Below are 15303 nucleotides of genomic sequence, written 5' to 3' on the forward strand. Positions count from 1 at the left end.
CCAAGACTGCGCCTTGCGGGTAGAGCCCTGCAGCTGACGTTGAGCAGCGGCAATTCCAATGCAGCTATAGTAGAGGCAGAAGTCGTCAGCATATAAGGAAGCCGAGACAGACGTTCCCACCGCCGCAGCGAGTCCGTTAATTGAAATTAAAAACAGGCAGACACCTAAAACAGACCCCTGTGGTACCCCATTCTCCTGAACTTGGGAGGTACTATGGGAGACCGCAACTTGCACGCGGAAGGTACGATGCGCAGGAAAATTGCGTATGAAAATCGGCAGCGGACCCCGAAGATCCCTATCATGAAGTGTAAAGAGGATGTGATGACGTCATGTCGTATTGCACGCCTTCCGAATGTCGAAAAAGACAGCGACCAGGTGCTGACGGCGGGCAATGGCCGTACGGATGGCTTACTCCAGGCTCACCAGATTGTCGGCGGCAGAGCGGCCTTTATGGAACCCACCCTGAGACAGAGCTAGGAGGCCCAGGAGACTCGAGTACCCAACTCAATCGCCAGCTCACCATCCGTTCGAGCAACTTGCAAAGAACGTTGGTGAGGCTAATGGGGCGGTAGCTGTCCACATCCAGAGGGATCATGCCAGGTTTCAAAACGAGGATAACAAAGCTTTCCCGCCGTTGCGACGGAAACTCACTCTCGTCCCAGATACAGTTGTAAAGGTCGAGGAGGCGGCGAAGGCAGTCCACTGAAAGGTGTTTGACAGTGGATGCGATCTGGCCCAGGAGCTGTTTCAGGGCAAGAGGCTATGGCACTGTGAAATTCCCACTCACCGAATGGAACATTGTAGGATTCAGGACGGTGGGTGTGAAATGAAAGGCTCCGACGTTCCATCCGCTCTTTAATGGAGCAGAAGGCCAGTAGGTAATTCGCAGAAGCGGAACTCAGAGCAAAATGCTCTGCCAAGCGGTTTGCAATTACATAGGAGTCAGTACAAACTGCTCCATTCAGTGAGAGCGCAGGGACACTGACAGGGGTCCGATAGCCTTAGAGGCGTCTTATCTTGGCCCTACCTACGATGGAGAGACTTGGAGGCCAATGGTAGAGACATACCGTTCCCTGCTTGCGTTGGTGCATAAGGCGGCGGGCCAGCGCACGCAGCCGTTTGAAGGCGATGAGGTTTTCTATGGAGGGATGTCGCTTGTGGCGCTGGAGCGCCCGCCGGCGATCTTTAATCGCCTCAGCGATCTCAGGCGACTACCAAGGCACAGTCCTGCGCCGAGGGGACCCAGAAGAACGGGGAATGGGAGATTCTGCGGCAGTAACGATGCCGGTGGTGACCGAGTGAACCACCGCATCAATGGCTTCATTAGAGAGAGGCGCCACAGCGGCCCTGGATGAGAACATGACCCAGTCAGCCGTATTCATAGCCTATCTGCTAGGGCGCCCAGAAGAGTGACGCTGTTGCAGTGACAGAAAGATCGGAAAGTGGTCACTACCACACATGTCGTCATGCACACTCCATTTGACAGATGGTAAGAGCCTAGGACTGCAGATCGAAAGGTCGATGGCGGTGTATGTGCCATGCGTCACCCTGAAATGAGTGAAGGCACCACCATTTAAAATGGAATGGTCGAGCTGTACCAATCCATGCTCAATGGTGGCGTCTCGACCTCTTGCCAATGACCCACCCCAGGGAGGGTTATGGACGTTGAAGTTGCACAGTAACAAGAATGGTGGCGGCAACTGGGCTAGCAGTGCAGCGAGGACATGCTGTGGGACATCACCATCAGGTGGAAGATACGGACTGCAGACTGTAAAAGCCTGTGGCGTCCACACCCGAATAGCGACAGCCTCTAAAGGTGTTTGTAGAGGGACAGACTCGCTGTGAAGAGAGTGAAGGACATAGATACAGATGCCACCAGATACCCTTTCATAACCTGCCCGGTTGTTATAACAACCCTGACCGATAGCCACAGAGTGTGGGGGTTCACATCGTTGGAAACCAAGTTTCCTGAAGAGCAATGCAGAAGAAAGGGTAAAGGCTGATAAGCTGTCGGAGCTCAGCTAGATGGTGGAAGAAACCACTGTAGTTCCACTGGCGGATGCTATTGCCCATGGCTGAGAAAGGCATGAAGGGACTCGGGAGGCAGTTAACGCCGGTTGTTCACTCACTGTCACCGATTCAGCACCTGTGCGAGTAACATCCATTACGTCTGAGGGACTAGCGAGATTAAGGTCCTCAGCGGACGCCAGGATCTCGACCTCATCCTCAGACACAGACCTCGAAGGGCGCGGTGGGGTTGGTGCCACCGCATGTTCTTTGGCCTTAGCGGTCTTTCTCTTGGACTTCTCTCGCTGAACGTTGGGTTTCACTGGCTGGGAGGGCGTCACCGATTCAGTCTCCGGAACAGAGGAGGATCGCGAAGCCCTACGACCAGCTGCTGGTGGGAACTTATGCCATTGACTGCCGTCATCCTTCCCCCTGGTGGAAGCCTGGGTAGGGAGGGACCCAAGGGACCCCTTACGAGTGGGAGTAGCTGAAGAAGTTGGACGCTTCTCCGGCTGAGAAGCGGGGATGGACATCACCGATGGGTGGGAGGGTATTGCTCCTGAGGTAGGTGGCGCAGGAGCAACCAGATGGGTAGAGCCCCCCACGGGCAAGGGGGCAGGAGAAGTAGTACTGTTCGTTGATCCGGCTGGAATTCTCGAAACTGATGGGGCCAGCACAGTTGTTGTAGCAGCGGCGTAGGAAGATGTCATTCACACAGGGTGCAGTCAGTCACATTTCCTTTTGGCGACAGTATAGGTCAGTCGGTCCAGGGTTGTATATTCCATGATTTTGCGCTCTGTCTGGAAGATTCTGCAGTCTGGCGAGCAAGGTGAATGATGCTCTCTTCAGTTGACACAGATGGGAGGCGGGGCACATGGAGTATTGGGATGTGATGGGCGTCCGCAGCCTCGACATGTGAGGCTGGAAGTGCAGTGGGAAGACATATGGCCGAACATCCAGCGTTTAAAGCACCGCATCGGGGGGGGGGGGGGGATATAGGGCTTGACGTCACATCGGTAGACCATCACCTTGACCTTCTCCAGTAAGGTATCACCCTCGAAGACCAATATGGAGGCACTGGTAGCAATCTGATTATCCTTCGGACCCTGATAAACGCGTCAGACGAAATGGACACCTTGGCGCTCTAAATTGGCGCGTAGCTCGTCGTCAGACTGCAAAGGAAGGTCCCTATGGTAAATAACTCCCTGGACCATATTTAAACTCTTATGGGGTGTGATCATAATGGCAACATCACCCAACTTGTCACAAGCAAGTAACCGTCGTGACTGGGCAGAGATGCCGTTTGTATCAGTACTGACCCAGAGCGCATATTGGACAAGCCCTCCACCTCCCCAAACTTGTCCTCTAAATGCTCGACGAAGAACTGAGACTTTGTGGATAGAAAAGACTCCCCATCAGTTCTCATACAAACTATGAATCGGAGAGAATAACTGTTACAGCCATCCTGAGACTTAAAATCCTCCCACGGCGTGGCCAAGGAGGGGAACATTTTCGGATCGTACTTCTGAGCATTAAATTGAGCCCGAGAACACTTAGAGACCGCTGGCGGCTGGCCGCCAGCCAGTGATGATATACCACGCTTCATTGCGGGTCATCCGCCCTGATGCCACCTAGTCCTACCAAGGGCACTCCCCATGGGCGCCACCCAGCCTCAGCAAGAGCCACCTGGCACGATGCCAATTGCCGGGAGTCTCGATACCCCAGGAGGATAGGCATCTACTCCCTGGCATACGTGGGGAGTTGACTGGGCAGGCATCAGTACAGTGATCCCTGTGTTGTCAGGGGGCTACAACCAACAGGGTACTTGGTGGCCCCACCACAACAGACTGGCTACAGTGCTGGATGTTAGGTGACTTGTGGTCCATGGTCACCGTCAGTGCAGAAAGTGGCACTGCACAGCGCAAGGTGGAAAGTGCACGCAGGAACGTATCCACGCCCAAGAGATGGAGACCGGGCAGGACAGCAATGCAACGACGAATAAGCTGGGGAAAGGTCTGTTCGCAGGATTGACACAATGCACCAATTAAGGCGCCCTTCCCCAATCGGCTTGCTCTTCGGAAGAATTTGGAGATATGGAGGTCAAACCCGACAGGGGACCATCACATAAGGCCGAAAGTTTTGAGACTCCTTTTAGTCGCCTCTTACGACAGGCAGGAATAACGCGGGCCTATTCTGACCCCTGGACCCGCAGGGGGGGAATGAGCCAAGAGTACCATATTTCCGGCATTACGTCTCACCACTGACAACGCAGTGGCCGACGACCTCCACTTAACGACCGAGAGGAGAAGCGTTGGCGTACGGTTATCAGCACTAAGAGGCAAAAAAGCTGCATCAAATAGCCGCAAAAATCAACGAGGGACGTGGGAGAGTGTGGCGAAATCTGGCGTTAATGGGCTATGGAAGCGGATGACCGACATGAGTGCCGTTGCTGACAGCACGACATCGCCTGCAGCGCCTCTTCAGGGCTCGTGACCATATCGGTTGGATCCCAGACGTTTGGGAAACTGAGGCCTGGTCAGATGGGTCCTGGTTTCAGTTGAAGGGAGCTGACTGCCAGTCTTGGGACATTTATGGGACGTAAACGAGAGGTGAGTTCAAGCACAAAATCAAGCACCTGCAACGGTTTCGCATTTATAGATGGCTCTAGAGGCAGCATGGCTCAGTATTTATGAAAGAGACTCTCAACTATTTTCTTGGTATATTCAACGTCGAGTTGTTGCACTACGTCGAAATGAGCAGGTCCGAAACGATATTAGGTGGTATTTCATAACTTTTCCCCCCTCAGTATAAGTTCTTTTGTGACGATTCCACATTGGAGATCAACATTGTTTATAGACGTTATAGAAACACTCAGTGGTGCATTTATTGATGGTTGAGCAGAAAGTAGTACTCGGAATCTGAATCAGTGCAGGGAAGAATACTGTAACAAATGTAGTGTCCAATTGGAAGAAATTTGTTCGCCGTGACCAGTGACAAAAGGAAAGAAAGAGGACTCAAGTTTAATGTACTTGCGACATCGAGGTCATTAGAGATGGAATTCAAACTTGACTTTGTCGAGAATGGGAACAGAAACATGCTGTGCCCTTTCAACGTAACCATCCTGGGATTTGGCCTGATCGAATTATGGAAATCACAGAAAACCTAAATCTGAATATCCGGACACGGATTTGAATCATTGTCCCGAAAATAGTGACGTGCGTGAAACGTTGCCATTCAAGTCAAGACATCCCGCAAGGGTTCTCCACAAAGAACTGTTCGCGCAGTAGAATTTTTGGGATGAGGGAGCGCATCCTGATGATTTGTCAGTAGTCTAGCGTAGGATTTGTGTGGAGTGGGATTCAGACTAGGTGTCTTCCATGAATATTAACAAAATAGCAATTTGACGAACTGAATTCACACATGTGGCCAAGTTTATAGTTAGTGAATCGTAGGCGTAAGAATAAGACAATATACGAAATATTAAGAATGGAACTATATGCATTAAAACCGAAGCAGCAACACGAAAATTCGGGACAACAACAAAAATACGAACAGTGCACAATAGTCGACCTCGTGGCGAAAAACACAGATACCACAAAATGTAAAACGCTTGCAAACGGAACCATATAACACAAGCACAGCCCTGATATTAGTTGGCCTTTGTCATTCATTTACACTTAAATAATGAATACAAAGTGGTCCAATCCGACTTGTAAAAACCTAACCTGAAACTTTTCATACAGGAAGAATGCACCGAAAGAAATGCGCTGATAAAGTTTTAGCTGCTAAAGCGCACAGGGAGTCTCTAAAACACGTTAAAGTTACTCATATTGGCCTCATAAAGAACCGCTTCTAACAATTGTTTGTGCAGCCATTCCTGCCCGCCGCGGCACGAATCAGTGACAGATTGTAGCCCTGCATAGTGCAAATCCACCGCACACGCTTCAGTTTTAGGCAGTTACAACATTTCAAAAACAATCCAATCATTACTTTTTTGAATAACTGTAGCAGATTTAACTTTTACACAAGTGACTAGCACAGGAAACAAAATCAAGGCAGCGTAAGACGTTACATTAAGACAACTTACATCAATGTGGACGTAAATAAGTTCACATAAAATATTTAATAACAATTTCTAAAGCACATTTCTTTTGATAACTTTTGAATAACGTATATAAAATGTGAAGTGTCTACTGAATGACGAAAGGAAAACGTTATCTGTACACCGGGCACACCTGATAAAAGGAAAAAATAATCCGTTTAGGCACGTCACAGTAATTACTAGTCTTGTTTAGATAGAAATATGATGGAGTAAGAAATGTTTGTGCTCATTGTTCTGCATATTCTACTGGGTACCAGTCGTACTGTATCAAATTCGTTAAATTTGGTGACACCAATTGATATTGCACAGATGACTAAAGTGTATCAACGCTATTCCGCTGATAAACCTGGAATGACAAAGAGCTATCAGAAATTACACTGTCTCACAACATTCTGAAAAATGCTTTACAGTGTCAGAAATTTCTATACTGAAAGGATGAAACTTTTTGTCGTCCTTCTAAAGGCTGATAAGACGTTATGTCCCGGCCAAGAGCCCAACAAAAGCGTTGATTGATTTTATGTAGCCTGTCTGGTAATAAGGCATTTCGGAGGTAATATTGAAAACTAATCTCTTCCATTTTTCCAGATTTTACTACGTCGCTTAGGAGATTTTTACGTCCAAACAGTCCTAATTTACCTAGAGCTTCCTGAAGACATGTACGAAGATGCGGAAACAGCCATCCACTGATACTTATCACCGGCATTGTTGTATATGAGTGTGACACAGTACTTATCGATTACACAAGCGACTTTGCCTTTCTTCGGGTGTAATGATGAACTACGGTTTGCACGCCGTTCTTGCCCAAAGTCTGACTGGTTTGACTTTATACACAGCATGTTAAGGGATAACTAGAAGCTTCGTCTTTGCGTCAGCTACGAATTTTTCTATTGTAGTACCTATTAATCTCTTCTACCCTACAAGTCTAATTGAAGTAAACCTTCTAGTTTTACGACTTACCTTTCGTATCATTTTCTGAATCTTATTAAATATGTCGAAGGAACATGGTAACAAGCAGTTTTAATCGCACCAGCAACTCAGTGGACTCAGCGATGTATATCTTCGTCGGTAACTGCACTGACTCTCACGAGCAGTTGTAAATCATTCGAATAGTACTTCTTTCACAATTTTACGAGTTTCATTTTGACGAGTATTTCGTACATTGTGTAAATCCTTATTCATTTATACAACTGACGTTCAGATTTTACGAAACGAAAGCCAATTTGCACATTCCCTAACTGTAAACATTTTCTCCCTCCTTCGTTTAACCAAAAGATTTACAGCCTTTCTCTGACACTGAAAGCTTTCACCGTGATTTATTCTTTGGGCTAGCAAGGTACAGTGTTTTTTTTCTGGTCTTGAATTTGTAAAAAAATCGTCGCTCGGACTGCAATTCACGGAATCGTCTTATTCACGTCAAAGCAATATGTTCAATTTCGACACATTTCGAATTAATGCCCGAGAAATTAACTACCAAATAACGCATACATAGATCTTCAGGAGATGTAGACGATATCGATTGAATACCACGTTCTTCATACTAATTAGATTCCACAGTGCTGTGAAACTTTGTAATCTGGACAAGAACGAATGTTGGCGTACATGAAGAAAACCCAAAGAAAACTTTTCAGCTTTATCTCATTTACCGCAAAGACAAATCTTACTCATTATGTGTATTAAACAAAATTCAAATGAATAGTAACTGCAGAAAATTGTGACCGATAAACCGGAACGGTAATGCGCTTTACAAATGACGATTGCGTTGTGACGTGTTATCTGTTTACCGATTTGCCGTGAATCAAGGCTACACACACAGCGCGTTGCGCAGGTGCTGTGTCTCGCATCTACGACAGAGGTGAACATTGTTCCAACTACCTGTCGAGCAACGATCATGGCAATATTCAGTTTTATTTTTTAAATATTGGCAGTATTTCTTCGCACCTGAAATTTGAAATTGTATTTCTTTGGAGTAAATAAATGTCAGGACTGTCTTCGACATTTCAGATTGGACAGTTCCCTTATAAGTCGACAACCGCTCGCTTCGCCCACTACTAACTATTACAAACGAAAGCACCAACGAACTAAAATATTAGCTACAAAAAATTAGGAATTACAGATCTCTGTAGATCGGCGTACGCAGTTCTGGTTACGCTCAAATCGTAATACTAACAGATAAGATTGACGCAAATCTCGTTTAGAGAAAGCAATCGCACGCCCAACATGCAAGCAGGCTCAGTAGCCTCAACACACCGCACTGTGCACATGGTCCTTCAGTATGGAATATGACTGACAAAACATTACACTCAGTGCGCACTGCTTGTGCTCGTCAGCGCACACCAGAGTTCCTTGAATCAAATAATCGACCAAAACTCTGATGTCGGTCACTAAAGCACTATGTTAGTGCTCCCCTTCTAATATAGAAACCCGTCTCTGCAAATTCTTCGGAGTCACTGCCCTCCCGCTAGAGAAATATACCATCTACCCTCCTACCATGTTCGTGTAAACGCTCTTCAGCAACGCTTCACACTGATTGTTAATGGCGCTCCAGTTGACTGGCCACGAATTGTGCCCACTCTCTCGCAGCTCTGATTGCCACCAGTTCGACGCCTCTGTCTCGCTACTCCCTTTAGACAAGTCGGGCACAAGCAACCATATAGGCCTGGCACCACCCCACAAATCCCCAGCCGCTTACACCACGGCTACCGACGGAGGCCATTCCTTCTGACGCCGCATCTCCTACCACGCTGCCAGCGTTTCGTCAGCTTCGGCCGCCGCTTCGACCGCCGCGGCGGAGACGCTACAGGCTTCCCGACTGCATTAGTGCGGTCATAGCAATCGATTCCTGGACATGTTTCCCTTTGAGAGTGTACTGGGCCAGGTCAGCTCAGAGTGACTCCGTGCTCTTTAAACGAAACACTCACGCGAGATCTACCCCACAGAATGCAGAGTGTTATACATGCGGACTCAGGACAGCAATATTTGATAACAAACCCATTCAGAAATGGGCCATTTGGAATATAAATAACTTGTAACTATCCAAGGCAATACACATTAACATAGGTCGGTGTCTGGTCTCCCATGATGTCTTTTGTGAATTCAAGTCACATATCATCATGGAATAACACAACGATTTAACGCTATTGTACATCAGTTGCACTGAATGATCAGGAACGGCGATACATTACAGAATGGCACAAAAAACGTTTCCCGAGATCACCAACATGTTGCTCACCCACAATGAAGGTGGAAGGTAATGGTCAGCTAGGACACCGCCTGTATCACGAACAATTTCTGTTTTGTGCCCCTCCACCACATGCACATGAATTTTTGCAAGGCTGGAACAATTGCAACGGGAAACCGGCACTTTGGAAACCAATAGATCCGTTTATGGTCGTGACAGTACACGCCACGCTGACGGCTGGGATAGAAAGTCTTTCAAATGGTCGACCAGAACTGTGAACGAATACCTGCAACATCACAGGTTCCGTAGACGTATCCCAGAGCAGTGTCTGGTGAGTTCTCCATGAACAGAAACTTCATCCAAACCGCCCTCAGAGGATGAAGGCAGTGGGTCGGTCCAGCTGATTTTGCACCACTTATCGACTACCGCGCATAGTTCGTTGGATCATTTGTTCCACAAATGAAGGGCGTTTCACAATCGAATGTCTGCCCAACCGACGTTTAGAATCAGGAAAACCCTCATCCCACAAATCCCCATGGATTTCAACATCGTTTCGATATTAACGTGTGGGCCGTATTATCCATGGTCGTCTGAATGTCCCGCGTATTCTGACGTCCCACCTAACGGGTCTTAGCTACTTGGCGTTCCTGTAAGGCGTACCGGTGTAACATTTGGAGGCTTGGCTATTGCATATCCATCGGACTATGTGGTTACAGCATGACGGCGCGCTAGCTCATCCTACACGCGACATTCTGCTACACGTTTACCATACATTCGGGGAAAAGTGGATATATAACGGTGGACCGATTCGTTGGCCTCCACGATTACCAAAACAGACACATATGTACTTTTCCGGTGGAAATACATGAAGGATATTGTTTACAAGACTCCATTCCCCTGTAATGGCTGCAGCAGAAGTCATTCTGGACACTCCAAGACTTCCGGGCCGTCTGCATGTGAACATTGCTCGCAGCTATACTTTGTGCTATGAAACTCGTGGTCATCACTTTCAGCGTATGTTGTAGTTAACGCTGGCGCGCGTTGGTTGATGCACTTGCAGTGTGTGTTTCGACATTCTTTCAAAGTCGTTTAACCCGAAAATGGCACATTTATGGACGCGAGCTTATTACCAAATATTGCTCTCCCGTGTCCCCTCTATAACACCCATAGCTGTGTAGTAGAAATTCTGAGTCGCGTTGTAAAATGAACAGTAGCAAGAGGAAAAACAATACCGGAAAATAACGAGCGGTTCTCACGAAGCGGCTGATAGCAGTACATGAGAAAAATAAGTTTCCGAGTTCCTTGCTGTGAATTATAAAATATCATTAAACAGAGAAAAACTCCGTATGTAATTGAAGCAAGCCTACATCCTGAAGTTAGATGGCCATCAGAGGTTCTCCTTTTCCTGTAAAAAATTAAAAACAAATTCATTTACATTTGAGCAGTTTTTTCACTACCGTGTGTAATATGTCTCACACCACTCTGAGGAAACTTTTTGGCACTTAAAATGTATTTTTTTCTTATCTGATAGATTCATATCACAGCACGACAACGAAATGTCCATTTTTTTATATTGGTTACACTTACAGTGGAACTTAATTTTTAAATATTTTGCAGCATAAACTTCGAAGGCTTTTCAATGAAAAAGGGGTCACTGGCTACTTTACATTTGGTTTATTTTCGATGGCACATTGTTATTCACTAAATATAGTTAACATATTTAAATTGCTTATGGAGTTCTAAGGAAAGTCACATGTCACTGTAGTATGGACAAAACAGAAGTTAAAGTATTTTATACGTGCGCGCTGTCAACACGCAAGTAGCTTGCAGCTCAGTCGAGAACACTTCGTAGATGTAGACGCACGTTTCTCTAATTATTATCGCTAACTGCTGAAGAAAATGATGAAGACGAAGACATAAGAGGCCAATAGTTACATAACGGTAAAGCTGATATATCTAATACTTGATAAAAAGCTTGACAAAAGTTTCTTTGTAACACTTGGCGATAGTCATTTATTAAACCAATATAATTCATATTATATAATATGTTAAAGAGACAGTAAATGAAAATTTTTCCATAAATTATATTTTAATGTAGTCTTCATTTAAAGTAATACCTGTGCGTTACATTCAGGTTGAAAACTTGAATGAATATTCCAACACTGATACAGACGCTGAAAATCGCACAGATTTTCCGATGACAGCTGTTTCTGATTCTTGAACTTTTCCCGACGTGTTGAAACGAAAATACAGCCGTTTCTGTTGGAAACACAATAAGATTCCTGCAAGGAAAAATCCGCTATTGGCAAAACAAAGTAGCCTCAGAGTCATCTGAAACTAAGAGCTGATTCAGTACACATCCTGCGTATGTGAACAGTAATGAATTTAAAATCTTATGTTATGAGTTTTTATGTAAAGATTTATTACGATTTGTTCCATTAGCTTTTCCTTTCGTAAAAGTTTTCATGTAGTCGATAGATCACCTCCGCTTGGTAAGAACATCCATTCCAAGCCGTAGTAATAGGCACCTGTCGCTTCACGTTTACGCATTTTCGAGGTTTCAGTATGGCGTTGAGCGCAACGCTTGGCTCCATACGATGGAAAGAAGCCGCCCTCTGCGTTCCCTTTTATATACTCTCTAGTCTGTGGCAGCACAGTCAAGGCTGGCTGGGTGGGGCAGAAAGGACGGCGCGCTACCAGTTTGAAATTCACCACACAATGTGCACCTCTCAGCACGTTTCTGAAATTTACTCCGAAGAATACAGCGCGCAGAGTATACAGTACAGCAGTAATAAAACAACTGTCATAGACCAAATGTATAAGAAATGGAGGTAAAATAAGTTTGAATTTAGAGTACAGTCCTCTGATGTATTACTATGCCTACATCAGTGACGATGGTCTCTTTGAAAAATTGCAGTGAGGCGACTCTGTTGCTATAAGGTGGCACCTGTTTAATTGAATAAGATTCGGAAATGTGATCGTCACTTTGAAAAAATGTTATGGGCATATTTTGTCAACAAAAAGGGTAAGCTGTTTAATTCAACAGAAAATAAAATATACATCCAAAAAATAATTGCTTATCTCAAAGTTCAGAACTTACAGTGCTCTACCATTTATATAATTTTGATAATGAAACTTGGGAACACCCTGAGGGATGGACAACCAAAATCAATCTAACAAACGGCACTTGATATGTAGGTAAAATAGTTTTACAGTCGTGGTATTAGTACACTGGAAGAAATTTTTGATCGCGACTTGTGATTCTTGGTCTGTAATGTGGAGAAAGTATACTCCATATCGACAGAATTGTGTTCGAGAGAAGAGCGCCTTTTGTTTGCACTATACTTTGAACACAGAGTAGATCGTTTTAGTCCTGGCTAGACGTTAAGTAATGAGGCCGGAAAGCACACATCATACCAACCTTGCGTGAGGTTGCGGGCTCCCAGCCGCAGCATTATGTGCTCGCCGTCCTCCCGGCGCCACGATATCCGAGGGGTTGGCCGCCCTGAGGCCCGGCAGCGCAAGGTGGCGTTTTCACCCTCGGTGACCGCCATGTCGCCGCTCGTCTCTTCAATCAAGATGTCCGGTGGGACTGTGGACAGGAGGAACATACAGGAATTAGATCAACTGCGCCTATACCCGTAGATCGTTGTGGATTCCTGGTCAGCCAAACAGTTCGAGCTACCGTTTTCTCAGCACAGCGAATATTCTGCTGTTAATGCAGTAAAGGTATTCCACGAACTGTTACCATTACAATGTGCTTTATTGATTGTCCTGAAATTACTAAGAAATAAACGAAGTAAGAAAATGTCGAATTTAACATTCCGTACATGATGAGCTCATTCACATTGTGAGTTTAGAGAGCGAGTTGTGCGTCTCAGCGCCTCTAATTCAATACAGCATTGCACAACGTTGAGTGCACTCTTGTTTTTAAATTAGTACCATGTAAACATGAATGAAGTTGAGATCTTTGTTGATATGGCACAAGTTACATAAATATATATTTGCTTCTATTGTCTTGTTTCAAAGGTGTAAATGATATCACAGTATCATGTTTTATTAATATTTACGGTAGTATGTATGTTACAAAGTTTTGTAAGGTGCGAATGTAGCTAGTGTGAGGAAGCGCTCATTTAAGTAGGTTTGTTTGTAAGAAAAATAATGTATTTTCAGTTATGGCCGTTTTTAACATAAAGTTGTAAGAAGTGATGACCATAACCGTTTGCAAGAGATCGTGAACATAGCTAAGGTCGTCAGGTTTCAGACGTATTAAATAGGCGGCACTACTGCCCTTCGTTGTCTTCTTCGAGTTCACTCTTTTGTAGGCAGACAGCCTGTTAGCGCGGACAGTGGGTTGATATGTATGGGCAATATTCGGTAGGAGCTGAACTTAGTTTCTTGGCGCTAATGCAGCAACACCGTTTCAACACACTGAAACTATTACATGTGATATTGTTTGAGCACAGTATGGAACCAGAATGAGATTTTCACTCTGCAGCGGAGTGTGCGCTGATATGAAACTTCCTGGCAGATTAAAACTGCGTGCCAGACCGAGACTCGAACTCGGGACTTTTGCCTTTAGCGGGAAAGTACTCTACCAACTGAGGTACCCAAGCACGACTCACGGCCCGTCCTCACAGCTTTACTTCCACCAGTACCTCGTCTTCTACCTTCCAAACTTTACAGAAGCTCTCCTGCCAACCTTGCTACCAGGGCTGCAGAGTATATCTAGCCACACAAGCGCAACTGCTGATGAAGGATGACAAATACAGACACAAGTCCGCGAACTATATACCAGCATTGAGAATAAGAACACTATGAACGACAAAGACGATGAAAAAAGAAACGAACAAGGAATGACGAAGTAGATGTATGCACTGCGTCCGATTGTTAATAACGTTGATGGCAGTGGCATATACTCCACGTCACAACCAGTGTGTGGCGTCCGGCAATTGGGCACTCAAAGCTAAGAGAAGACAACTGCCAACATAGGAGGTCACATGCAAACGGGGAAAAAGAAACGAGCCCAAGCTATATGCTTGGGGTATACCATAATAGGCAACCCCCGAGAAGACGAGCGTTGAGTGCCGTCAACAAGCCGAGATGTCTCACGCAAAGAATAGTGGAAACAAACAACTAAAAAAACATTTTTGTATATTAAAAAAACCTTTTTTGTATATTACAAAAGTAAAAGAAAAAACAAAAAAACAAGATGAAAATAAAAGTTTTGCAGCAAAGAGTCATCGACAAGGAATGAAACGTTTCCTTTGCAGAAGAAGCAACGCACCTTGAACTATCCACTACAGTGACAACACGCTCTATTATCTTGATGCAGAAGAAGCATCCTTTGTGTTAAACGTTCTTTTAATGGCATAGAAGCCAGGCCGAGAAGGCAGAAATTGGCAAGCGCAAGGATGGGTTGAAGGGAAGGAAGGAGAACCTACAAAAAAAAAAAAAAAATAAAAAATAAAGTACTGATGATAGGTTCTTATACGTATGGTCTGGGTTCGATTCGTACTTCTGTCAATGATTTTAGATAGGGAGAGGAAAAAAAAGAAAAAGAAAGGTGGCTCAGATGGATAGAGCGTCTGCCTTGTAAGCAGGAGATCCCGGGTTCGAGTCCCAGTCGGGGCACACAAAAACATCTCTCCCCGTTGACGTATACCAACGCCTGTAAGCAGCTAAGGGTGTTCATTTCATTGTAATTCCATTCTAACGAGCTGAATGGTCACCGATGGTATCTGTTCTTTCGGACATGTCCGAAAGAACAGATACCATCTTAGTATATAAAACTATATAATACCTTCAACACCAGACAGGGACAATGGTTTACCTCACTTAAGAGTTTATTAGTTGACTGAAAAATTAAAAACGGCAAAAATGTGTCAAGGAAAAGGAAAGGGCTTGATATCCAGTCACATTCAGTACTGATGATAGCACGGCGCATGTGGGTGACCAGCAACAAGTCAATGTTAATGAGGTGCGAACTCAAACGCGTGTTCGTCATGCTTCTCCA

The 15303-nt window shown here is 45.2% G+C and overlaps 1 protein-coding gene across 1 annotated transcript in view; it reads right to left on the reverse strand.

Annotated features, from left to right (window-relative positions):
• LOC124803269 (lachesin-like) overlaps positions 1-15303 on the reverse strand; it is a 217085-nt gene that overhangs the window by 107123 nt on the left and 94659 nt on the right. Inside the window, exon 4 of the mRNA XM_047264452.1 lies at positions 12709-12879. Within this exon, the coding sequence (XP_047120408.1) occupies positions 12709-12879 (171 nt within the window). The remainder of the gene's footprint in view (positions 1-12708; positions 12880-15303) is intronic.

The sequence above is a fragment of the Schistocerca piceifrons genome, chromosome 6 (assembly GCF_021461385.2).
Source record: "Schistocerca piceifrons isolate TAMUIC-IGC-003096 chromosome 6, iqSchPice1.1, whole genome shotgun sequence".
Taxonomy (NCBI): domain Eukaryota; kingdom Metazoa; phylum Arthropoda; class Insecta; order Orthoptera; family Acrididae; genus Schistocerca; species Schistocerca piceifrons.